The sequence below is a fragment of the Heloderma suspectum genome, chromosome 5 (assembly GCF_057233095.1).
Source record: "Heloderma suspectum isolate Gila_16-S chromosome 5, 16-S_ref, whole genome shotgun sequence".
In the NCBI taxonomy this organism is placed as follows: domain Eukaryota; kingdom Metazoa; phylum Chordata; class Lepidosauria; order Squamata; family Helodermatidae; genus Heloderma; species Heloderma suspectum.
The window spans coordinates 125,594,445-125,621,049 of NC_139462.1; the positions used below are offsets into that span (position 1 = coordinate 125,594,445).

General features: G+C 46.2%; 1 protein-coding gene across 28 annotated transcripts in view; it reads left to right on the top strand.

Moving 5' to 3' along the window:
* The window catches only part of GPATCH8 (G-patch domain containing 8), a 117,155-nt gene that overhangs the window by 65,979 nt on the left and 24,571 nt on the right, over positions 1–26,605 (top strand). For 10 of the 28 annotated variants that reach the window (XM_084857164.1, XM_084857170.1, XM_084857167.1 and 7 more), the window contains one exon: positions 85–24,640. In XM_084857164.1, coding sequence (XP_084713290.1) covers positions 24,422–24,640 — 219 coding nt within the window. In that variant the 5' untranslated portion in view covers positions 85–24,421. The remainder of the gene's footprint in view (positions 1–84; positions 24,641–26,605) is intronic. The other 18 variants (XM_084857188.1, XM_084857191.1, XM_084857178.1 and 15 more) reach the window with 16 other exon arrangements.

A 26,605-nucleotide genomic window follows, 5' to 3' on the forward strand; every position in this document is an offset into this window, starting at 1 on the left:
TTGTTCATCATGTGTTTAAAATCTGTGGAAGAGAAGAATATATTATTGGAATATTTTGGTTTGTTTCTCTGTTCTGTCTGTCAGGATAATATTGGACACCGCTTGCTACAGAAGCATGGTTGGAAGCTGGGCCAGGGCCTGGGGAAATCTCTCCAAGGTAAGTAATGAATTGGACCATTAAATTGTCATTACACTTTGGGTTACATTCCTAGATGAGGTTTCTCCCTTCCCCTCCTCCCTCCTATTTTCCCCATTAAGTTTTACATTTATCATATTACACTCGGTCTTTTTTCATATGCATAGGTCCAGCATAGGATCTGTGTTGTGAAATGTGGGAATATGCCAGGTTTTATTTAAGGCAGGCTGAAGACTGAGTGTTAAAGCAAGAAAGACAGTATAGCAGGAGCATAATTTAGAATGGGAAATTTGTATATCACTCTGTAGTTACAAAATGGCTAATCATAGTACCACCATGATTTTGGTTTCTGCAACCAAAAACAAATGTGAAAGAAGACATGAGCTGTCTCAACTAGCCAGAAAATGGTTTGCAATGGTTCCCAACCTTGGCGCCCCAGATGATGTTGGACAACAACCCCCATCATTCCTGACCATTTGCCAGGTTGGCTGGGGATAATGGTAGTTGTAGCCCAACAACATCTAGGGATCCAAGGCTGGGAACCACTGGTAGGTGATGCTACTCTGAACATTATGTTTCAAAACTGAGTGTAAACATTCCTTCTATAACTGGATCTGTTACTGATTGTTGCCCATTGAGAGGTTAAAGGTTTTGATTAAACTAGTATAAACGACCTTTTGCTATGAATTGAGGGAAGTTTCTGAATTACCCCTCTTCCTGTTGTGACCATTCAATTTAGATTATTAATTATTATTGTTGTTTTGCTTTCATTTGGATAAATAATGAATATGTGTGATGTGTTTTACTATATTTGAGCTGTGCAGTACTGGTAACCAGGCTCTTGATCAATTCTCAATGCAAAGTTTCAGTGACTCACCTGCAGAGAGTGATCAAGGGTCAAGGTCAGTCAGAAAGTAGAGTCTAGGTAGCTGTTGGAACCTAAGAATTACTGCATTGTAAAGCCAATTAATTGCATAGCTCAGTGTTACAGCAGGTGGGACAATGAAGTGTTGTGTTTTAGCAGGTGGGACGATGAAGTGTTACCCCCAATTCCTGAAAGGTTTGCTCACTGCCTGGCTAATGTGTTGTCAGTGCTGGCTTATTAAAAAAAAACCTTACGGGAAACTTATAAGAGACTCTGGGATACTTCTACGTGACTTATCTGATCCATTGATGAAAGGAGGCATTCCCTATGGAGTACATGAACAATCCAGAAAAACATTGAATGCTATCTTATACTGTGTTTGTTTGTTTTTTAAATTAGGCAAGCTTTATTCACTTGAGTAAGGAAGGGCCCTTTTGTATTTGGCTAAGATGTAGGCAAGATTCCACATGCTTCCAAAATTGAAAGGCTGTTCTTAGTAAATATTCTGTTGAGGAAAGTCATGAGAACTTTCCAAATGCATTTTAATAGCATGCAGTTATTAAATGCAGAAAAGTTCCTCTTCAAATAAGCTCCGACTGAAGAATCTTCTGGTTTGCCTAAACAATACATTTCTTAAAAACAAAAACAAAAAACCCACCACCATCTTGGTGCTTAATGTAGCTAAAGAGGTAATTATGTATTTGGAAATGTTTGGTGTGCTAAATTAGTGCACCTGATCCTGCTGAGCACTTTGGAGATCCTAGAACAGACTAGCAGGATCATCATGGGCTGCCCAATGACAATAGCCCCGAAGTCCCACACTAGAGATATTGATGTACTTGATGACTAACCATAGTTTAGAACCAACCCAACCCATGGTTTGAATTCCCAAATGAGCAGGTGACAAACCACAGTTCAGAGCTGCTTGGAAAAATCTTAATTCTGTGCATGGCAGTAGCTTTACATAATACCATAGCTGCAGACAAAGAACTGATGTGCAGGAATATTCAGAGGCTGCCATGAGTACAATGGTCATGTAAATTGGCCATTGTCAGGATTTAGTAACAGCCACCAAATTCTCTGTTAAGTTGGAGTGTGTGCACCGCTGAGATGCACACACTGCTTTGCATAGATTCTCCTGATTTATATTCTCCCATCTAAATGCCTGATTGTCAGAATATAGACGGTGAAACAGACCACTTTTCTCAGGAAGTTCCTGGGAAGATCCCTCCCAGACCACTTTTCCCAGGAAGTACCAACTGTGTTCAGTAATGTTGGGCAAGTTGGATGGGCTGTGCATAGGTTGTGTGTTTCTCTGTGCACTGGAGCACATGCAGTATTGCAGAGTTCCTCTTGTCCTATAATGTTCTGTACAGGAACAGTGACTCAACCTCTTCTGGAAAGCAGAATAAAGCCATTTGAACAACTTAGCAACACTTTCCCCATGTTAGTGAAGATGTAGTGAAATTATGCTCTCTACATCTAGAGAATATAACTGCTTGATGGTTTTATAAGCAGTTGATAGGTAGCTGACCCAGTAGCCCCCATTTGGAGGACTTTAACTGCAGAGACAGTTTACACTTGGAGGTGGGAGTCGAGAATGTGATAAGGGTGGCTGAAGTCACATTCCTAAAGGAGAGGCCTTTCCAAAATGCTACATATGGTGCCTGGCTGGGGTCCTCTTGCTAAGGAACACCACTGAAATAACATGGCCCTTCCGTACTAGGTCTACTAGAGGATCTCTAGAAAGGAATTGGTCTACTGCAGCCTTCTCAGCCTGGTGCCCTCCAGGTGTTTTAGACTATAACTTCCATTATCCCTGACCATTGGCCATGCTGATTTGGGCTGATGGGAGTAGTAGTCCAAAACATCTGGAGAGCACCAGGTTTGGAAAGGGTGTTCTGCTGCCTAGTTTCCTTTGGGGCTACTTACCTAGGTTTGGTTTGAGATAGCATGGCCACTCAGGAGTTCCTCCCACAGGAAGGAAGTTGGGTTTCTCTGGAAGAGGAGAAAGAATTAATTCACCCTCCCTTCTGGCTCACTGGCTCTTTGGGAGGTAGAAGTAGGGCCTCTCCTAAAGACATCTTTGCATTGCTACACAGTCTCTGCCACCCCTGTCTCACTTCTGGGGTTTAAATTCTTACCCTAAACTGTGTAGTTCCTACCTGTGACTTTTATTTTCACATGGGTGCCCATTGCTGGGCAATCAAATATGTTGGCTGGGCTGTGTTTTGGTGGTGCTACAGTGAGGGCAGGCAAGCTCAGACCAAACCTGCCCTCTACTACCCACTGTCCTCCAATGATATGATTCATTGCTCCATTATCTCATGGTGGTGATCTTCTATTTCTGTGTTCTTCAGTGGCAACACCCAAGGGCCATTGGCGGCTCCCAGTCACCTCAAGTGTGGCTCTCTGCCCCCCCCCCCCGCGGTAGCTGCTTACTGTCAGCAGGAGCTGCCTAGCTTTGCCCTTCTGCTTTAGTGGTGGTGGGCTGGCTGCCGTGATCTGGGCTACCAGAGGTGGCTTCGAGGGGGGGTGGAGGGAGTCAGGAGACCTGCTGATCATCAGCTGTAAGGTGGCTGGTGGGTGGGAAAGAGGAGAATGCAGGAGCAATCAGCTAATTAGTTGTGGGGGCTGGAGGAGTCCAAGAGGCAAAGAGCAATCTGATTGGCTAGCTGCTGTGCTGCACTGTGCAGGCACTGGAGGGGACATTGAATGCAGGCTTGGGCCCAAGAGAGCAACATGGACATACACACTGGGAGATTTTGCAGCATTGAGTAGAGCAGAGGACTCTTTCACTGACGAGAAAAAGATCCATCCTAATCCAAGGACCAAATGAGCCTGTCGGAATTTGCCTGCCTGGTGTAATGCACTGCTATAGGAGGGAATTGAGATATTTTTGGCCATGTATTCAGAATGAGTTTCAAAAGGCATATGTGAGTATATCTCACATATATGAATGTCAGGCCTTAACACTGCATTTTGTCATGTGTAGAGTTCCAATTCCATCTTCCTAGCCCAAAGCAGTGTGTGTGTTGGGGGTGGGGGTGGAATATCTCTCTGCCTGTTTGAGTTTAAACCGATTTCGTTTTTGTTGCCAGTCCTTCAATATCTTAATTTGCTCATTTCAGTACAAGGTTCTTGATATTCCCATGCATGAGCGCTGTAGTGTTCAAGCTTATTTATTAGCAAGAAATCATTCTGACACATGCTTTTCTATCTGATGGGATTGAAAGCATTAATATATCTTTTAAAAGATTAATGACTTAGTTAAAAATGGGTGAGATAATGGAAGACCTCAGATACGGTGACATATGTGTTCCTACCCTGTTGTATTGTTATGATGATGTTATGTGGTTTTAAATGTTCTTAACTATTCTTTAATTATTAATTATTTTATCTTTTATCTTATGTTGTATTTTATTGTAAACCACTTAGAGATTTGAATATATTAAGTGGGATAGAAGTATTGTAATAAATAAATATCTCAAAGTGGAGGTCCTGTGCAGTAAAGCTGCCAAATTTCATAATTAGTCAGCTGATTGGTTGGAACACTCTATCCATAATGTTTACCTTTGTAGTAAGCTTGAATCAATGTATTATGAATTCACTATTAACTTTGGAATTGATTGCCAGCTTCAGAGCATGCTCAGTAAAGTAATACACAGATTCCTCCCCACCTTAAAATTTCAGTTGTCCTACCCCTAACCACTCAAAAATTTACTTGAAGTGGTCTCCTTGTGATGCCACAACTGGAAGAATCCTCCCCAGAGGAGGAGCTAGAGCTCCCAGAGAGGAAGAACACCACAGAACAGCCCATGTCAGAAGACCAGGCCGCAGGCTACGTGGCTGATTTAGTGCAGAGTGAAAGCACATCAGGACTGTTTGTGACAGGTGACTCTATGGCCAATCTGCAGCAACCTCTCAGCTTCCCTCTGGAAAAGGCACATTTTCGCAAAGTCGTTTTACTGTGTTGTTTTCCTTAAAAGCAGCTCCCATGCAGTTCTGCTGCAGCGAGCCCCATTCCCCATATTAAATCCTGGGTGTGCCTGGAGGTGTTTATTTGACCTGGCTGTGACCAGGTCAAGGGATGGGGCTGTCCCTTTTTCCCCAAGGGATCACAGGCTTCCTTTCCCACTTAGTGCTACTTTTCAGTAGTACTGTTTCAACCTATCATTATATCACAGTAGTGCTCCTTTAATCATTCCGTTCACAATATCTTAGTAGCACTCCTTTAACCCATTCACAATATTGCAGTAGCCTTCACAATATTGCAGTAGTGCTGTTTTCACCATTCACAATATTGCAGAGGGGAGAGGCTCTCTCCCTGGACCATGGTAGCGAAGGTGATGAGCTCTCAGCTGCTGCAGCATGGTGTTTGATCCCTCCCTTTCCTCAGGGAGGGAGCAACGTAATCAGAAAGCCTTCGGGGGAGGCTAGGATAGCCGAGACAGGAGGGAAGGCAGTGGCAGCCCAGGGAGGAGCAGGAGGGAGCTCATCCTATCTGGGTGTGTTGCTGCAGAGAGCCAGCCACACACACCCCATCTTGTCCCACCCCACCCATGACAGCTTCCCTCAATTGGGCACCCAGCTGTGTGTCAATTTCACCCAGCTCACAGGGAGAATGAATGGATGGGACAGTAGGAAGATATCCCAAATCCAAACTGGTTGAGCATCGCTGGACTGCAGCAGCGAGCCAAGCAAGGCAGCTCGATTCCCCATTCACAATATCACAGTAGCACTGTTTTCACCATTCACAGTATCACATTAACACTGTTTTACCCATTCACAATATCGCAGTAGTGCTGTTTTAACCTGTCAAAATATCCCAATAGTGGATGAGAGGGGAGAGGTGTGCGGTAAACTACAGGGGCTTAATTCAGTGCTTCCATTAAACTTCCCTGAGCAAGGGAGCATGGACAAAGGTGGGGAACAGTCCTCTCTCATTCGATGAGCAGCACCTACACGGTTGATGATGTTCAGGTCTACTCACTGGACTCTACCTACCCAACCCTGAAGTATGGTGGCTTTGAAGTGCCATTTGACCCATGAAAGGAGGTTTTTAGGTAATGTATACTCCCCTTTTCTTGCTTCATGTGCTGCTGCCGGACCAAAGCAATTTCATGAAAATCTGGACATAACCGGAAAATGCTTCAGAAACCATTGCCATGTAGATTCCCCCCAGGGAGTGCCTGAGTCCTTTGGGGAGATGGCCACAGGGCCATCCCTGTCAGAGGCAGGGGACTCTCTCTCTGAGCCAGATGCTGAGCAGCTTTCTAGCCCCTGAGAGTGTTGATGTCTCAGGAGACAGGCCAAGGAGGTGCCTATTTACAAAGGAGGGCTTCTCCTGTGTAGAACTTTTGCCAGCGGGCCTGTGATGAACTGCAGCTGAGCCCTGGGTCTGGCTACATAAGCCTTCAGTTCCCATCTAGCCACTGCTAGAAACAACATCTTACTATCAGTTCCAATGCCTTGTATTCTTATTTCTCTGACCTGCTCCATGACTGAACCTTTGTGCTACTGACCTTTGAACTCCTCCCTGACTCTGCTTCTTGGACCGCCCCTGTGCCTGCTCATCTGTGTTTGGACCTTGGCTCCCTTTTGCCTGGTAATACTGTGCCTTTGACCATTACCTATTTACTGACTACTCTTGCCTAGAACTACTCTTTTGTTGGACTAATACCTGTGTTCTTCACCTTTGGCTGCTTATTGACTTGCCAAGGCTAACCCAGCCAAAGCAGGACACTCCTTAGCAGCTTCCCTCATTGCTGCTCCCACAGCTCTGGCTCCATGAGGATGAGGAGGAAGCCTCTGTGGGTCCGTTGTGCTGTCATCTGTGGCCGTCCTCCACCCCAGGAACACGCAGCAAGTGGAGAGAACTTTTACTGAAGCAAAAGTAACATTCAAAATGCCCATAACACAAACTTTCCAAAGCCTCTTCCCTCTTCCTTTAGACCAGGAAACAGGTGCAAAATGGTTTAGGGAGTGGAGCAGTTATCAGTTCCACCTCATGAGCCATACACTAGGATGGCCTACATATGCAAGTACAAATCTACATCTGAGTTCAGATAACAACCTAATATGGTGCCTTTGTTAAACAGTTGGGAGTAAAAAAAAATCTTGTTGATGTACTGAAAATCACCTAGCAGTCTTCCAGTTGATCCCAATCAATCTTCTGCCTGCCCCTGCTCTAGATCACTTAAGGCAGCCTTCCCCAACCCACATGGGATGGAAGATGTAGCGTTGGACTACATCTCCCATCATCCCCAACCCACACGGTAAATGGCAGTGCTGGCTGGGGATGATGAAAGTTATAGTCCAGCACATCTAAAGGGCATTGGGTTGGGGAAGGCTGACCTAAGGCCTTGCTTAGGCAGCCCACAAAAGATAAATCAACTGTTGCTGTGAGAATAAGAGAAATCTGCTTGGGGGAGAAGAGCAGAAAAGTTTCTATTCTGTTCCTACTTGTGTGAGTGTGGCGATGGATGACTGAAATCTCTCGAGGGGAAATGTTGGGTCTCTGTACTGATGTATGCATGTAAATATCACCAGATTCCTTGCTTCTTAGTTTGAGGCTTACTCCAAAACTATAGCCAGGCAGTGAATTTTGCATGTGAAAAATGAACCACCTATTTTAATGGTTCATTATCCCAGGGTCTCTACATAATGGCTTTCCCACTGTTGTGTGGGAAAAAGGAAGGCCATTTTAAGGCTCAGCTATAACCTGAAAAACTTGGTATGTGTAAACATCCTCTCTCTTTCTTCTGCCTTGAGGAGCCTTTGCAGAATTGTGCAGAAAATTCTACATTTTCAGATGTTTGAAAGGATATCAAGAGGAGGAAGAACACTGTTCACGCCCATTTATGAAAAGATGCAAGGGTTTACACTGCTGAAAGATAGATCTGGTGTGGCATGATGGCTAAAGAGTGTGAGCTGGGAAATCTCTGATTTGTATCTCACCTTGACTATAAGCTCACTCTGACCTGGTTTGCACATCACGCTAAGCTGGGTTGTGATGTTGAGTAGTTGCAGGGTTGGCTTAGCATGATGGCCAAACTTGGAGCGGGTTTTCCATCATAGGTTGTTTTTCGCAAACAAGTCACCCTGAGAACCCATGGCTTGTGGTAGGGTTGTCTAGGGTGGCGTGTTCTCCCACCAAGGGCAGGAGGCCAGTACGGGGAAGGCCCCACTTCCGGGGCTGGGAAGGCAGTCTCCAGCTTGAACTTCCGGATGAAGTGGGGCCTCCCCCATGCTCCACAGTTTGACTTCCTGGCTTGTGGTGGGAGACAGCTTCTCCAAGGCTCTTGCATGTGAGAGCAACCAGAAAGAAAGAAGAACGAAGAAAGGAGAGACCTTCCGTCGCGACGAGGGGAAAGCAACAGCTCCTCTGGCGTACAGAGGGCTGGCTCGCAGAGGGGTGAAGGATCCAGACAAACACACGCCCAGGCTTCTCAGCCACAGGCGCCAGAAAAGCCCCAACGCTCCGGTTCCTCCCCTGTGGGAGCGGAAGAAACCCACAGCCGCAGGTTGAGGCAGGTGCTGCACCAGCCCCCTCCCCAGCAGCATCCATGTGGGCGCAGTGGAGTGAGATCCATGTGGGCGCAGTGGAGTGAGACAGAGCCCACGAGGGTTGGCGGTGGTTTCTATTGCCTCCCCCCTCCCTCCCAAAGAACTGGGGCGTCCTGGAGAGGGTGAGTCCTGGCAGCAGCAAGGCCTCTCCCATCCCCCCCACAACCCAGGCACAAGCCCCGCAAGGCCCACGCCCCCATCGGGAGACTCAGAAAGGGTGGGAAATGGAGGACTCCAGTCCCCCGCGTTCCCCATCACAGGAGTCCCTGGAGGCAAGGTGGGGGACTTGGAGCCCAGCCCTGAGGGCCAGCCCCCAACACAAACCTGGGAGGGGGAAAGATTTATGCTGGAATTTCTGGAGGACACCATTCATCAAATGAGACACAAGGCCTCCCCCCAGGAGGGGACTGGGCACAGAGAGCGCTCCCACAGGAGCTCATCCAGGGAAAGGGCCTGATGTAGGTGATGCACTCGCACGCACTCGTCCAGCTCCAGCTCTATGGACATCCAGCACAGCAGATCACGCTCCCAAAGGAGATGCAGCCGCACCCCTGCCCCCTGTGCCCACTCCAGGAGAAGCAGGCAGAGGCGGGGGGGAGGGGGGAGTCGGGCAGATCCTGATCCATCTCAAGCAGGGGCTACCCTGGGAGGAAGCACACCAGATCCTTGTCACAATCTAACCAAAGAAAGAAGGTGAGGAGACATGGAGAGGGGAGGTGGAAGGTCAGATCCCCTTCCTCATCCCCTGCCAACCACTCTGACTCCCGAAGCTCTAGATCCCCTTCCCCCAGAGCAAGCTCATCAGAACCTGAGGAGGGAGACCCCTCAGAGGGAGACAAGCCCAAGGAAAAGCCCCCACAAGGCCGTCTTTTCCCTTCGGGGGCGTTTTCAAAATGATCTCCAAATGCCTCAACATCCTGGAACTTATGGACCAGGAAGAAACCACGGCATCTCCCCAGGGCTGGGCAAAGAGGGCGGTGGCAGCCTTCCTATCGCCCTCCCCTCACCCAGATGTGCCACTCCCACTAAGTCTGGAAGAGATACCACGGAAGGGGTGGTCTAAGCCAACCAGATCTGAGACACTCCATCGTCACTGTGAGAGATTCTACCACCTGCAAAAGGATGCCATGCAGGACCTAGCCACTCCAAGAGTAGACGAACCCGTGGCAGCTCTCAATTCCAAGGCCCTTCTGACCGCAGAACAAGACGAGCTCCCCTCCAGCCAGCATGATTGAAGGGCCAAGACAGCTCTCTGCAGAGGCTTCAAGGCCTCAGCCACATCTATGCAGGTGGTGACCACATTGTCGCTAGGGGCATCTTCATGATGACAAACGGTCTGCTCCAAGGCAGAGACCTAGGGGAGGAGGCCTGCGACACCATGCAGGATATGACGACGGCAGTGTCATTCATAGCTGATGCCTTACTAGACTCCTTCCAGCTGGGGGCAAAGGCAACAACAGCTAACGTAATGGCAAGAAGGAACATCTGGCTGCACAACTGGGGAGTGGACACCAAAACTAAATTCAATCTGGCAAGCGTTCTTTTCTCAGGCAAGCTCCTGTTTGGAGAAGCCTTGGACAAACTGCTGGTGGAGGCTAAGGACAAGAAGAAAGCTTTGCTGAACCCAGTGAAGAAGGAGACAAAGCGTTTTCAGGCGAAGTCTAAGCCCTTTCGTCCCTTCAGACCATGCTTCCCACCTATGTACCTAAAGAGTGAAAGCCGAAACGACAACACAACACCAGAGCCAAACCGAGCATCCACAGAGGACTGCCCCCCCCCCCCCCGGCAAGGTAAGACTCCCAGTACAGCATGACTCACCGTCCGTCCGTCCGTCCCCCAGTGGAGGGGTGGCTGAGGGACTTCTGAAATGCCTGGAGATGACTCTGCTCAGACGGTTGGGTTCTGGAAATGGTGAAAGAGGGCTACTCCATAGAGCTCCGGAGGCCATCCAGGGAGTGCTTCTTCAGCTCCCCTTATCGGAAGGTCCCAGCTGGGCATTTGAGGACTCTTGCAACAATATAACACCTCCTTCAGATCCAAGCCATTGAGAAGGTGCCTCAGAAAGAGAGGGGGCAGGGCGTCTTCTCCCTCTTCTTCACAGTCCCGAAGAGGAACGGGAGGACCCGGCCCATTCTGGACTTAAAGAGGCTCAACCATTGCCTGAAGAAACAGAAGTTCCAAATGGAGATGCTCAGGTCCATAAAGGAGAGCCTCCAAGGAGGGGACTTCCTAACTTTGCTGGATCTGGCAGCGGCCTATCTGCACATCTCTGTCTGCCCATCTCACCACAAGTTCCTGCACTTCAGCTATGGAACAAAGCACTTCCAATTCTAGACTCTTCCCTTTGGCCTAACGATGGCTCCAAGAGTGTTCACAAAGATCCTCGTGGCCCACCTGAGGTCAAAGGGAATCCATCTATACCCCTATTTAGATGTTACTCTGATCCGTTCACCATCATGGGAATGGTGCATGCAGGACACCAGCGTCACTCTTTCAACACTATGGTCTCTGGGTTTCGTCATCAATGAGGGGAAGAGCTCCTGACACCTTCACAGTCCCTACTCCACCTGGGAGTGACCCTGGACACAAACAAGGACATCATGACTCTATCTCCAGACAGACAGACTGCAGTAAGCAGGCTGGCGGCCCAGATCCAGACCAAAAAGAAGCCTGGTCTCGGAGAACTAGCAAAGCTGCTGGTCATGATGGTTTCATGCCAGGAGACCGTCCAGTGGGCAAGATTCCACACAAGGCGCCTACAGTCGTTCCTCCTGGCCTTCCAGATGGAAATAGCATCCAACCTCAATCCAGTGGTGGCAATTACAGCAGGAGTGTCTCACTCTCTGGCCTGGTGATCATACCCACCCAACCTCGTGGAGGGTGTCTCCCTCCAGACCCCGACATTTACCACCCTAACCATGGATGCTTGCCTCATGGGATGGGGCACGCTCTGCAGGGACCACCACACCCAGGGCCTGTGGACCAAGGAGGAATCTCTCCTCAGCATCAACCTCCTGGAACTGAGGGACATCCACCTGGCATTGAGGCATGAAGCCCCACAGCTAGAGTCACAGGATGTCCTAATCAGAACAGACAGTGTGGTAGCGAAGGCATACATGAACAAACAAGGAGAGACTTGGTCCAGATCCCTTCATAAGGAGGCCACGTTGCTACTCAGGTGGGCCCAAGAACACCTCCGTTCCATCAAGGCAAAGCACCTAAAAGGCATGCTGAATGTACAAGCTGATTGGCTCATCAGGACATCCCTAGACCCAGGGAAGTGTTCTCTCCACCTGGATACATTCAGCTGGCTGATGAGCCAGTTAGGCCACCCTGCATCAACCTCTTTGCATCCCAGCAGAATGCCAAGCTCTCCAGATTTGCCACCCGCTACGTCACAAGAGGCGCTGAGTTCACAGATGCCCTGAGCAGCAGTTGGCCCGGGGGTCTTCTTTACGCCTTCCCTCCCCTGCCCCTCATCCCAAAGGTGATCTGGAAGCTGAGGGACCAGTGGGCAGATCTAATCCTGATAGCACCCAATTGGCTAAGGAGACCGCGATATGCCGACTTTATAAACCTGTCCATGGTCAAACCTCTGTCCCTGCCACCCCAGCACGATCTGCTGATCCAAGGGCCAATCACACACCAAGACCCAGGTTTCCTGAAACTAACTGCCTGGAGGTTGAGTGGAAACTGCTAGGGGTCCAGGGCTACTCTTCAAAAGTGGTTTCCATCCTCCTGTCCTCCAAGAGGTCCTCCACTAATAGATCTTATGAGAGCACCTGGAAGACCAGGTTTCTGCCTTGGGGTCCATTACTAGGGGAGTGGGGGGGGGGGCTAGGGTCATCAGGAGATTCCTCAGGGCAGCCTCCATGATCAACCTTCCCCCAGTGAGGAGGTTCCCCACGTGGAGCCTCAGTGCACTGTCCAGAGCTCCATTCAAATCCCTAGGGGCGGCCACCCTTAAGGTGTTGACCCTCAAAACTATTTTCTTCCTGGCAATCACGTCAGCCAGAGGGGTGTCTGAGCTGGGGGCTCTTTCGGCAGAAAAGGAGCTTTGTATTTTTCACAGGGACAAGGTGGTCCTCTGCCCAGACCCAGACTTCATTCCCAAGATCAGCTCAGGCTTCCACAGAGCCCAGGAACTGATCATCCCATCCTTCTTCCCTCACCCTTCCAAGCCCCAGGAGAGGGAGCAGCATACCCTGGATGCTAGGCTGGCCCTCAAGTTCTATCTAGATAGGACCAGGCCCCACAGACAACATAGTGCCCTATTTGTGTCCTTCAGACCATCTTCCATGGGCAGGAAAGTGTCAGTAGCTTCTCTGGCACGCTGGCTGTGTGGGTGCATTGCGCTGGCTTACACCTCCAGTGGCCTACCAGTCTTGGAGGGAATGGTGGCCCACTTGGTTAGAGGGATGGCGGCATCAGCAGCCTTCTGTGGGAGAGCCCCTCTAGAGGAGATACGCAGGGCGGCCACATGGTCATCCTTTTGGTGTCTGCCTGACATCCAGAGGCAGGGAGTTCTACAGGAAGGGAGCCACCACACTGAAGGCTTTTCTCCAGGTGGACTCCAGTTGGCCACAGGTCTATGTGGAATCATCAGGAGCATGCCCTCAATGATCAGGCAGGTTGGTGAGTGGGACGGTGCTCTCTCAAGTATCCTGGTCCCAAGTTGTTTAGGGCTTTGTACACTAGTACTACTACCTTAAACCTGGCCCAGTTGCAAATAGGCAGCCAGTGCAATTCCCTCAGCAAAGGAGTTACATGCTGAAAAGGGGCAGCTCCCAATAACAGCCAAGCTGCTGCGTTCTGCACTAACTCCAGCTTCTGGAACAGCCTTAAGGGCAGCCCCACATAGAGCTCATTGCAGTAATCCAGTCTTGAAGTTACTAGCACCTGTACCACCATGGCCCCGCTATCCCTGTCCAGGACAGGTCGTAGGTGGTGAACCAGCCGAAGCTGGTAAAAGGCACTCTGAGGCACGCATGGCCACTTGGGCCTCCGGCGACAGTGATGGATCTAGGAGTACTCCCAGACCAGAAACTTGATCTTTCAAGGGGAGTGCAACCCCGTCCAGAACAGGCAATGAGCATATCTCCTGGACTCAGGAACCACTCACCCACAGAGCTTCCATCTTGCCAGGATTCAGTTTCCATTTATTGGCCCTCCTCCAGCCCATTACTGCATCTAGGCACTGATCCAGGACTTGCACAGCCTCTCCTGATTCAGATGTCACAGGGAAACATCACAGGGAAATAGAGCTGTGTGTCATCAGCATACTGATGGCACTTAGCTCCAAATCCCCTAATGGCCGCTCTCAGTGGCTTCATATAGATGATAAACAACATTGGAGACAGAATGGTACCCTGTGGAACCCCACTGCACAATTGCCAAGGGGCCAAGGAATGGTGACCCAGTGTGACCGCTTCTTGGCCCCATGTGTAGAACTGGAACCACTGTAACACAGTGCTTCCATTTCCAATCCCACGGAATCAATCCAGGAGGGTACCATGGTCGATGGTATCAAAAGCCAATGAGAGATTGAGCAGAAAACTCTAAAGCACAATAGAAATGCCAAGTATTATTTGACAAGATTTTCTGAAACATTAGGAAGGGATACATAACTAGAGTTCTAGTAGTTGAAACAAGCTTCCTTGCAAGTTGGGCAGACATGTATTGTGGGATGCTTTAGGTGGAGAGCATTTGCCAGATGGAGGTAAATAATCACAGGATAACTGGCTCTGAAGTATTCTCTTAGAGGACCTCTTGCTCCTGTGTGGTCTTAGGATTTTAAATCTATATCTTGCTCCATAGCCAGTGAACTAGTTCTGAAATGGCTGGTCTCCACACCTTTTTCTATAACAGGGAGTGCACATTCAAGATCTACCACCACTGATTCCAACAGCCCATGCAAATGGTGCATGTGTTGGAATCCACTTGGCAGGGCTCCCTCTGTATTGTTCTCCTACTGGCATGCAGAGTAAGGCGGTAGGGGTCTCCCACTTGGCATTATCTTTGTCCTTTATAACTCAGTGCTATCTCCATGTAAATGTTTGAATGCAACCCTCTCAGGGTTTTCATCTGCTAGACATCCTGCACGCCAGGTCAGTCAGCATATCCAGCCAAAACCTGCTGTCCATCCATATCTTTTCAGCTGGGTTTGCAGTGGAAAGGGAAGGCCAAAGCAGCTGCCTGTTCTGCTCGCTTGTGCATCCCAGTCACCAGGGACAATCCATCTCGGTTACAGTAGAACTGTAAAGATATCAAGCATTGTTTAAAAAGCCGAACAGTACCTATCTTGTTTGCCATCTTAAATCCAAAGCCTTCAGATAATAATAATTCTTTCTGCTTGCTTGTGATCTTCTGTCCTGCCCTGAGGATTATTTGTTTCCTCCCACTTGCCCCCTGTAGTTAAGAAGGCAGAACGAAGCTGTGGCCCTTCAGATTTATGTAAGGAGAGAAACCCCTGCATGGTGTTTGTAGGAAGAGCAGCATTTTCAGTCAGAGAAATAGCGGTGAAGCCCAGGGAGCATTTTGAGCCAGGGTCTGTGTGAAGTAGAGTACTCATATATTTACAGGTTCTTTACTGAAGGAGGAGAGTCTGTCCCAGTCCCTGGAAGCAGTTTCCAAACACTGCTGTGAGCCCTGGGAATTTGATAGGATTAGGGTTTCTCTCCCACCCAGGGGGATATAACTAGAGTTCTGTTTACTATACGTTACAATCTTGGTAAATCCTATGCCATGAAAAGTTGAATAAATTATGTGCATTTTCATTTTGTCATTTGCACTATGAATTCTGCTTCAGGCCAGAAAATGGTGTTAGATTTGCTAAACATGGAGGCTTGGGAGACTTACTAGGCCCGTGACACACACCAAACTTCACACACATTGTTGATCCTTTTTCAGAGTGAGGAATCCATCTCTGTGGCCAGCCTACCAATGGCTGTTACTGTTTGGTACAGCATTTCTCCTCTATTTTGCCTACACAGACATCAGTAAATGTGGAGACTATGTATTCCAGTTCTGCAGCATTCGTAACAGGGATGTTGCTAGGCTTGGGCCCCCAGCCCTGAACCTGTTTTGCAGAGCCCCAAATCTATTCCACAGAGCCCTGAGTGTCCATTGATGCAAATGGAAGGGTTTTTTCTTTGCTTAACAGCTGTGCAGGACAACAGTTTTCAAGGGGGATAGTAGCTAGGAAGGGAAAGGTTAACTCTCCTCTTCCCACATGCTGTAACATCCCCCCACCTCAAGAAAAAACCCTTATCCTGCATGGCACTTAGTTTGGGGGGGGGGAATTCATTGGTTTGGGATTATCTTGGTCAGGGGACAATTAATTGAAGAGCTTATTTTATTTGAGATGATTTGGAAAATAAATTAATTTACAGGCTTTGCCTCCTGTGAAATTTAAGTAAATCATAGTAATTATTTCTAAATGTGCATATACAGTGCCTTGCATAAGTATTCACCCCCCTTTGACTTTTCCACATTTTGTAGTGTTACATCCTGGAATTAAAATGGATTTAATTGGCATTTTTACCATTTGATTTACACAACATACTTTATCTATTTATTTATTTATTTATTTAATTTCTTAACACTTTGAAGGTGCAAAATATTTTTATTGTGGCACAAAAGTTAATTAAACAAAAACAAACTGGCATCCTGCAGTTTTTGCCCATTCTTTATGACAAAATTGCTCAAGCTCTGTCAAGTTGGATGGAGACCATTGGTGAACAGCAATGTTCAAGTCTTGCCATAGATTCTCAATCGGATTGAGGTCTGCTCTTTGACTGGGCTGTTCTGAGACATTCCATTTCTTGTTTTTAAACCACCCCATTGTAACTTTGGCTGTGTGTTTAGGATCATTGCCCTACTGGAAGGTGAACCTCTGCCTCAGTCCCAGGTCCCTTGCAGACTGAAACAGGTTTTCCTCTAGAATTGCCTTGTATTTGTGTCCATCCATCCTGCCCTCAATCCTGACCAGTTTCCCAGTCCCTGCCAATGACAATCATCCCCACAACATGATGCTGCCATCACCATGCTTCACCGTGGGGATGGTGTTCTCAGGGCAATGAGCGCTGTTGGCTTTGCGCCACATGTAGCATTTTGTGGTAAGGCCAAAAAGTTCAGTTTTGATCTCATCAGACCAGAGAAGCTTTTCCCCCATGTTTGCTGTGTCTACCACATGCCTTTTGGTAAAATCCAAATGGGATTTGATACGGGTTTTTTCCAGTGATGGCTTTCTTCTTGCCACTCCTCCATAACACCCAGCTGTGTGGAGATTCCAGGTGATAGTTGTCCCATGGAGAGTTTCTCCCATCTCAGCTGTGGATCTCTCCAATTCCTTCAGAGTTACCATTGACCTCTTGGTTGCTTCTCTGACTAATGTGCTCCTTACCCAGTCATTGAGTTTTGGTGGACGGCCTTCTCTAGGCAGAGTCACGGTTGTGCCATATTCTTTCCATTTTGTAATGATGGATTTAACGGTGCTTCAGGGGATGTTCATAGTTTGGGATATTTTTTTTAACCCAACCCTGATTGGTGCTTCTCCAAAGCTTTATCCCGGACTTGTTTTGATAGCTCCTTGGTCTTCATGATGCTGTTTGTTTAGATATGCTCTCTAGCAAACTCTGGGACCTTCCAGAAACAGGTGTATTTAATCTGAGATCATGTGACACTTGAATTGCACACAGGTGGACTCCAACTAATTATGTGACTTCTGAAGGCAGTTGGTTGCACTAGAACTTATTTAGGGGTGTCACAGCAAAGGGTGTGAATACATATGCAATCAAGACTTTTCGGTTTTTTATTTGTAAAACATTTTGTACAATATGTAGATTTTTTTGCCACTTTGACATTATAGAGTATTTTGTGTAGATCAGTGACAGATCCTAATTAAATCCATTTTAATTCAAGGTTGTAACACAACACAATGTGGAAAAGTCGGTGGGGGGGGTGAATGCAAGGCACTGTATAGATATAAAGATTTAATGAAGATTTTTCTCCTAAGGGAGACTTTTCTTTTAAGTGTCTAGCAATGCTCCTGACTTGCAACCAAGGGAAAAGGTGTAGAATGGATGGTGGTTGTCTTTTGGTAAGTAGAAAATCAAACTTTTTATTGTGTGCTCATGGGCACTTTTTCGAGCCAAAAAGCTGCACAGGCATTTATAAATTAAACTGTATTAAAATCTTGGATGACAAGGAAATTTTAGACTGGCAAGATACGTGAAACATGCACACAATATATATAGCCCAGAGGATGCCCTATTATCAGCTTGATTTTTATGTGGCCAAGTCACATCTCCCACTATCATGCTAGGTTAAGATTAATCACCGGTGCTTTACTGAGAGAGTTCAATGTTGTTTGGCTTTTGGGATCTTTTTTCCAGAGGCTACTGTTGGGTTGCAATACTAGAATGTCATTTATTTATTTATTTGTTTGTTTGTTTAATATTCCACCTTTCCACCAAAAAATGGCGCTCAAGGAAGCTAACAGTAAAATCCAAAGTAAAAACAAATCTTATTAAAGCATAACATAACACTGAAACAAATAAATTAAAATACAACAATAAAAGTAATAAACAGCACCAACCAACAAGCACCAAGAAAAAAACAGCACCAGTGTGTTATGCCTTAGTGGTGGTGCTAAGTCCTTTTTTATGGCCCAGGCAGGATGCCTGCTGAGGTCAGGTTCCCTGAACTTTCTGCACGGTGCCTTCTCTTTGCCTCCCAGTAACTACCATCGATCTCCATACATGTGGGAATAGGGGACTGGGCTTCTGTTGTACAATATGGTTTGATATCAGGATTGATGCCTAGGTGCCTTGATGCCTCTTACTTTACAAATTGGGTGTGTCCACCCAGCATGCTAGCCCTTCATGGGTGACAAGCTGTGCATTGTGAGTTGTTCCGCAAACAGCCCACAGTGTGTGGTTTGTGCTCATACAGGGCTCGTTTCCCCCTTCCTTTCCCCTCCTTCCGTCTCAGTCCTCCACCTAGTAGAGACAAGAACCTGTCTTGTTTGCCTGGCCTGACCCCCTCCCTGTTCTGATTGCTACACCTTTTCTGTCACTGGCTTTTTTCTTTCTTTAATTTGTTGTTCTTGTTGGTCTTTCACATAGAAAACTGCATACCATCCCACTTTTCCCTCCCAATTGGAGTGAAGGGGGGGGGGGCGCACTTTTCTGTGAAAAAGAAGGGATGCTGATTCGGGGAGGTGTGGACTGCAAGGAGAAACCACACACACACACACACACACACACACACACACACACACATGGTCAGGTCCACCCTTTAAATCCAGGGCATCGCCTTGCAAAGTCAGTAATGTGAAGCACTTTTCCCTTTCTTAAAAAAAAAAATTCTTCACAGTGCTATAGTGCTATTCTAATGGAGTGACTGACAGCTGCTGGGGACATCATGCTCCTGTTTGATTCCCACCACAGTGTACTGCTCCTACATGATGTTTTTGCTACTTTTCCCATTCTGTCAATGTCCTTGTCATTTTCATACCTGCTCTCCCCAGCTGCTTCCCCCCCCCTTTTTTACATTTCTTTGTGGTGCTGTAGAGCTACTCCGCTATAGCGAAAGACTGACAAAATAAAAAAATTAAAAGTCCATTTGCGCAAATGGCTGCAACACAATTTTATTTTATTTTAATAAAAAACAGTGATGGGGAACCAGTGACAGAACCTCCAAAGTTCCCTTTGGGCATCATTAGAAGGGCCGCCACTGGTGAGGGAGTCTTGAGGAGGCTTGGCCGCGATCTTGCCTGCAATCGGGAAGAACGGCAGAGGTTATTGCCACTCTTGCTGAGCGACTCGCTCACTGCCACAGTGTGCTGGGTGTCCTGGGTTCGGATGACACGCCAACCCATTTTAGGTAAAAGAACCCCTAGAACAAGCCATTGGTTGTTGTCATGACTTGTTTCAAAAAAATCAACTCACCCCGCGGGAAGCTGTCCAAGTTCAGACAACACACTAACCCATCGTGGGTTGTTCCAGACATCTCATAAAGAGATAAATAGTGATGAGTTCAGTCTGCAGAATTCCTCGTGAAGCAATGAGAACTTACTTTGAAATGAAGCCATGGCTTTTTTTTAGAGTCATGTGTTCTCCCTTTCATTTGAAAACCTTGTTCCCTTTCTTAAGGCTGTTCTTTTGAGTTCGTAGCCCTTGAAACACTATGAAGATTGGAATTCAGTGTTAAAAAGATATCCTGCAATCAGGAACAGACAAACTATATTAGGCTGTCAATTAGGCAAAGGTGCATAAAGGTACTTGGATGATACTAAAGTCATCTCAGTCTGGTTTTGGGAATTAGTCACAGAAGACTGCTTTGGTGGACAACCTAGGCTGGAAACTGAAAAGGCGTATGTCCCTATTAGTTCTGTTGGACCTTTCAGTGGCTTTCTGTACCATCAACGATGCTCTCTTTTCTGGGGGATGGGGAGGCAGTTTTGTATTAGTTCAGATCCTATCCGGAAGGCAAGTTTCAGAAGGTGGTTCTGGGGGACTACTGTTCATCTCTTTGGCCATTGCCCTTGATGGAATAGAGGATCACAGAGAACTTGTTCCCCATTCTAACATCTATGTGAAACCACCGGGGGAGGTTTTGGGAGAGAAGAATCATCAATATGTGGAGGACATCTAACACTAATGTCAAATTCCATGGGTGGAATTTGGTGGGTGGGATGGAAACCCGAAATTGGTGTCTGGGAGCTAACTAGCTGTAAGTTAATCCAGATAATGCAGAGGTAGTTTTGTTTAGCAAGAAAGCTGATTGGGGAATGGGTATTTGTTTCTGAATGTGGTAACACTCCTTTTTGAAGGACCAGGTTTGCAGTTTGGGCATGCTTCTGGACCTAGCTTTCCTTCTCTGGTGGTCAGGTTCTGGTTGTGGCCAGAAGTGAGAGGGATGAGTCCAAGCGCCTTGAGATGTCTGACAACTCTGATTCTGAATCAGAGTTGGAGCAGCTAGATCAGACCCTCCCTCTACTGTAAGAACTCAAGTTTCTGAGGAGGAAGAGGGGCATGACTTGAGAGATACTAGGGCACGTAGCAAAGCGGGAAAGGTTAAGGGCAGGGCTCAGACGCTCCACCAGGATAGCCACTCTTGGAAGCCAACATAGGAGGGAACCACCCTAAGGGAGGGGCATCACTGCGAAGCAAGTCTGGCTGTGAGGTTCACTCCCAAACGGTACCCTCTGGTTTGTCTCCTCTAATTAGGGATCAAAAATTAGTTGTTTGGGGGCCTGAGGCAGTCTGAGAGTTTCCTGAAATCTGCATTTGACTAGCCTCTTTACAGACAAACTAGCGGGCTTTTTATTCTGGATTAATGGTTCACCTGACTGGCCTGCTTGTATTGCTGATGCTGAATGCCTCTTGTGTTTTATTTTGCTGCTTGCTTTATTCAGTTTCTGGACTTAAAACAATTTTGTTATATTTTACTGCTGTTATTTTTTTTATTATTATTTATTACATTTATATCCCACCTTTTTTCCTCTTAAAGGAACCCAAGGTGGTGTACATAATCCTTCTCCTCTCCATTTTATCCTCACAACAACAACCCTGTGAGGTAGGCTGGGCTGACAGTCTGTGACTGGCCCAAAGTCACCCAGTGAGCTTCCATGGCCGAATGGGGACTAGAACCTAGGTCTCCCGACTCCTAGTCCAACACTCTAGCCACTACACCACACTGGCTCTGAATATAGTGTTATAGGCAGGTGTGTGTGGGGTGGTATTTTTGGCCAAAAAGCAGCATGCAAATTTTAATATAAATACATCATGCATCACTTTGGCAGTGTAATTCATTTGAAACTCGTTTGCAGAGTCAGCAGTTTTCGCCCTAATATTTGAGATTTGGAATAGGAAAGAAGGACGTGACTCATTGGGGGATGGATATAGGACTCATGGTGGATTTGTTGAGAGGAGGGTTTGTCCATATACACTTACATGAAGCTGCTGTAATTAGCTATGTGTTATCTTTGTGACACGGAGTACCAGAAACATGTTCTGTTCTTTAGAGACTGCCCAGATTCGCAAGTTGCCATGGCAGCTAATTAGATCTTGCATTGGAGCAGTCATGTAACCCTTCCTGCATTCCTTGTTTTTCTGATATAAATAGACCCAGTTGATGTCTGCCCTGCTTAGGAAAATATACAATAGATTAGGACATTTGCAGAGGGCAGGGTGTTGGGAGAGATGTCCTGTGTCATATTCCTATGATTCAGTACTCCCCATGGCTGCTTTAAAAAGGAGGGGGGGGGGACACACAATGGAGAACATCACAGGCTTGAACCTTCTGCATCTCATTTGGCTCTTAAACAAGTTCTCAGTGAGGTACAAACGTTTGTCAATGCTGTACCACCTGTGCTGCAAGTCGGGGCTCATATGACTTCTCTCCATGCACAAAAAATGTCCTGCGCAAAGAAAACTAGCACGTCAGGGAAAAGAGCTGCAACATAATCTTCTAATTAACCTGCTAATTTCCTTTGTGTAGGAATCTCTCTTTTTGAGGGGAAGAGTGATATCATTTGTGCCCCTCACCTGAAGTTGGGAGTGGTTTACTACCTTAGTGAGATTCTGCTATCAGAAGTTTGTGAAATACTGCATGGGAGGCCCTGCACCTTCTTTCTTGGTGCAGTTGCAGCCCTACAGCTCAGTCCCAGCTAACCACCCATCCACCACCCTCAAATTTTCTTCTTCAATTTGCAAGTGCCATCTTTAAAGAACCTAGGCAATAGCTTTTCATTGTCATATGCTCAAAACACCTGTGAAAATGAACCAGAATTACTACTTGTTCACTATTTCCAGAAGATGGGTGGGATGGGCGGAAGTCTTAGGGGGCCATGTTCATTCCTCCCCCTCCCCCTGTCTGCCTACTGCATAGGGCCTGTTTTCTGCCCCGGACAGTTCTCTGCCTAACAAATGATGTTTCTTTTTTACAGCATAATGATCCAGGACTTGTTGTGGTGATGGTAAACTTAGTGGTAATTTTTAATTTTCAGACTGAATTTACTTCTTTTTTGTCATCAGAGCACCAAATATGTTAGGCTTACTTTCTCTGTTGTAGCCTTCATCTTTTCTGCTTGGTCTTTTCATTTCCTGTTTTTCCTTTCCATTTCTTCATGCACTCTTTCGTGTCTGATCCTTGTTCATTGAGGATTTAATGCTCAGAAGGGATGTTTGTGTTAGAGCTGGCAAAAATTTGTGGAGAATCACTTCAAATATCAAATTTCTAATATTGTCCAAACTTGATTTCCCTCCTCTACCCTTCCCCCAACATGTAGTGGGTGTAAGCAATTGCTATGGCAATTTTATAGCTAACTGAAAATCTTGACTGCCTTAGAAAGCAAAAGTACTGATGTGTTCTTCCAATTCTGAAAGAGTCAACCATGATCACGAACTTGGACACAACAATCACAATTCTTGAAGAAGCCAAATCAAACATTTGTGTGTGTGTAGTGCGGGGGGATATATTATTTTTAATAAGCTATTGTGAATCTGGTCCTTTTGCTCAAAACTGCAGTCACTGCTTCTTATACCATTGGGCATAAAATCCCCTCCCCTGTTACTGAAAATGTGTATGTAAACCCATATAAAAGTTGCACTAGAAGACAAATGCTATTGGGCAGATGGTCAGTGTTTCTGGATTTGAACCTCTCAGCCCAAGTTTCCAAATTCTAAATACCTTTTTAAAAGGTGCTGTATACAATATTTGTTTGATGTGGAACCATATTGGAATTTATTCCAAGTTAAATATATGCCTGTGACAGTCTGGGAATGGTTTGTCTTCCAGCTTCATGGGACTTCAAGTGCAAAGAGTTCTTCCAAGACTTTTTAAAACCCTCACAATAATCTTGTGAGGGAGGTGACAATTTGTATTTCATAGGTAAGGAGCAGAGACCAAGGCCATTTGAGCCCTTTTTGATGAAGGTGAGTCATGGTTGAAAGGTGTTGATAGTTAACTTTTTGAGACGTAGGCTCTCTAAAGCCATCAATACCTCTTGTGCCACATGGACTGATTTTAACAATCCAGTCCCCTTATTTTGGTGTAATTCAGGCTTGGACATCTTTTGGCCCAAGGGTATAATATCTGTGCATTTGTGTGTATAACAAAGAGAAAAAATATTGTTGGCACCAATCCCCCAAAGATCGATAGTAAGGGAAATAAACATTCTGTTTTTTCACTCAAGGTATGCACCGGATAAGGTAAGTAACTCCTTTTTTCCAGTGGCCTTACATCACAACTCACAGCGCATGTTGTGATGTAAAAATAAACACCTCCCCAAAGGCTGTGATAGTCAAAGTGCTCGTCTTGCCCCATTTTGCTTTGTTTGGCTGGTTATGAGTGAATTGAAAATACATTCAGAATCTTCAGCATAGTTTGATTAGTTTCAAAGTCAGTTTTCTTCGCAACAAGTCCTTTTCACAGCTTACAAGCAAGGGGTAGGACTGCCAGAGTGGCAGAATCCAGGAGGCCAGTTTGGGAGCTGACAGCGTGTTATTGCCTAATCTTGCAGAGGGAAGAAGTCTAGGTTCAGTCTTCTGAAATAGTACCAAGCAAACTGGTCTTGCTTGGGCATTCATGTTTGCATTTTCAATAAGTGTAGTATATCTTCAACCAAGATGGTTCAAGAAGACCTAGTATTCTGTTTACCTCCTGAATCTGTCTCTTGTTATCTGACCCCATCCCCAAAATGCTTTTATCTTCTGAGGTGAGGGTGTTTGATTTCAATATTAAGTTGTTCAAATATCTGGGCTGAGAGCTGCAGGCAGCAAGTGATAAAATAAGGGCAAGTTTGGCACCCAAGATGTGCCTACTTGTGGTTGTAAGCTGTGAGAATGGCTTATGTTTGGTTCTCTGTAGCTTTCTGGTCTCTGCACTCCAAAGGCAAGATCTCTAACCAACCCAAATCCAATGTGTACAAAGCGACTCATCAGAGACTGGTCATTCCCCATACCCACTCACCTGACTGGTCTGCTTGCTTTGCAGGTAGGACGGATCCCATCCCAATCGTGGTCAAGTATGATGTCATGGGTATGGGGCGGATGGAAATGGAGGTAAGTAGACCCTTTGATGTACGCTTTGGGCCAGGCAAGGTTAAACATGTGTGCGTGCATGTATATCAAGGCTATAAAGATGCTTTACCCAATAAAAATACAGTGCCTCTGTACATGTGCAGACCCTCAAGGAAAGTGTACTTTTTGAAGATATTGTATGAATTGACATTAGGAGCACAGTCTCCCCCCACCCCGGCCCCTTAATTACTATTACTATTATTATTTTTGCAAGAAAGTTGTAGGTGTATATGTACATTAGGGCTTCATTTAACAAATTGATATGTTCAATTAAAGCTTTAATTACATATGAGTCTCTTGCTATTCTTGTGGACAAGAGGGGTGTGCTGAAGGTAGGTCTGGATCTACTGGTAGAACTCTGGGTGGTTTGTAGTAGATTGGCAAGGATTTCTCACTCGGAATTGTTTGGCAATAGCTGTAATTAAATTACTTTCCCCTTGCCCCACTCTCATAAATTATATTGTTGAAATGAAGAAAGCTTTGAGTAGCCCAAGTAGATTTTTGTGTGGAAGGACAGTGAGTCCTACTCAGAACAAATTCCTGGGTTCAGAATTCTTTAATTCTAAGTGTGTGTCTTTTCCACCAGCCTCTGGCTGGTAAATCTCAGGATTCTAGTAAAAAAAACCAAAATAGATCCTGTAGGCCTGAGATCTGCCTATCCTTCTCTAAAAAGTGCAAAATTGCACCTCATCTTTGCCATGGGAAAGGTTGCTCAGACACTGTGAGCAAACTTGCCAAATCTAGGCACCGCCACAACTAATGAATTCATGTGTTTAAATCATGTCTGAAGAACTCAATATACTGTCCTCCTGAATCACACTGGAACGGTATTAGTGGCTTCTCTCCTTTTCAGGTGGAATTAAACATCCTAGCACAGATCCAGAAAATTGTACTCTTGGTCCCCATGCAAAGTAAATAAGGAAAAGCAGAATAGAGGGTCACAAAATGAACGTATTTTCTGTGCCTTTAAATATCCACTCAGAGATTTAGGGCAGTCTGTGTTGAGCGCACACGAAATAAACCTACAAAGGACACAATCCTATGCACGTTTAGACAGAAAAAAACTACAGTTCCCAGCATTCCCTAGCCAGCATGGCATTTTTTTTCTGTCTAAACATGCATAGGCTAGTGCCCTAAGTTACTTTATAACTTAATAAATTATTGGAGCATCTTTATGGATAAAGACCTACATTGGTTTTTTAGTGTACAGTCGGCCAGGCCAGGAAGTGGTGGGGGAAATGTCATTTTAGTTTCTCAGAGAACTTTTTAAAAATCCATTGAAACTAATGGGAAGGAAATTTCCTATGCAAGCTAGTGTCAGTGAGGGTTCCAATCCGGGCAAAGCAAGGGGGCTTTGGATCCAGTGGATCTATTTATTTATTTATTTATTTATTTATTGCATTTATACCCCGCCTTTCTCCCTCTCGCAAGGAACTCAAGGCGGCTTACATTATCCTCCTCCTCACCGTTGTATCCTCACAACAACAACCCTGTGAGGTAGGTTGGGCTGAGAGTCTGTGACTGGCCCAAAGTCACCCAGTGAGCTTCCATGGCCAAGTGGGGACTAGAACCCGGATCTCCCGGCTCCCAGTCCGTCACTCTCACCACTACACTACACTGGCTCTCCAATCTAAGGCCCAATCAACCCCTGTTTCATGGCCTACCATTGGTGGTGATCCTATATTCACAGAGCTTTCTCTGAGTGTACCTGGGGACCTTCAGGCTTGACAGGCTGCCCCCACCAGTGGACCTCCTCTCCACTGGCAAAGAGGCTTTTCCACTCCATCCTAACCCCTCTCAGTGGCCTTCAGTGTGGGTTAGAATTGTTCTGTCCAAGTGGGATCTACCGTGTTCAGAGGCAGTATTCTTATCATCAGTTGCTATGGAAGGACCACAGTGCAATGGCAGAACACATGCTTTGCATGCAGAATCTTCCAGCTTCACTCC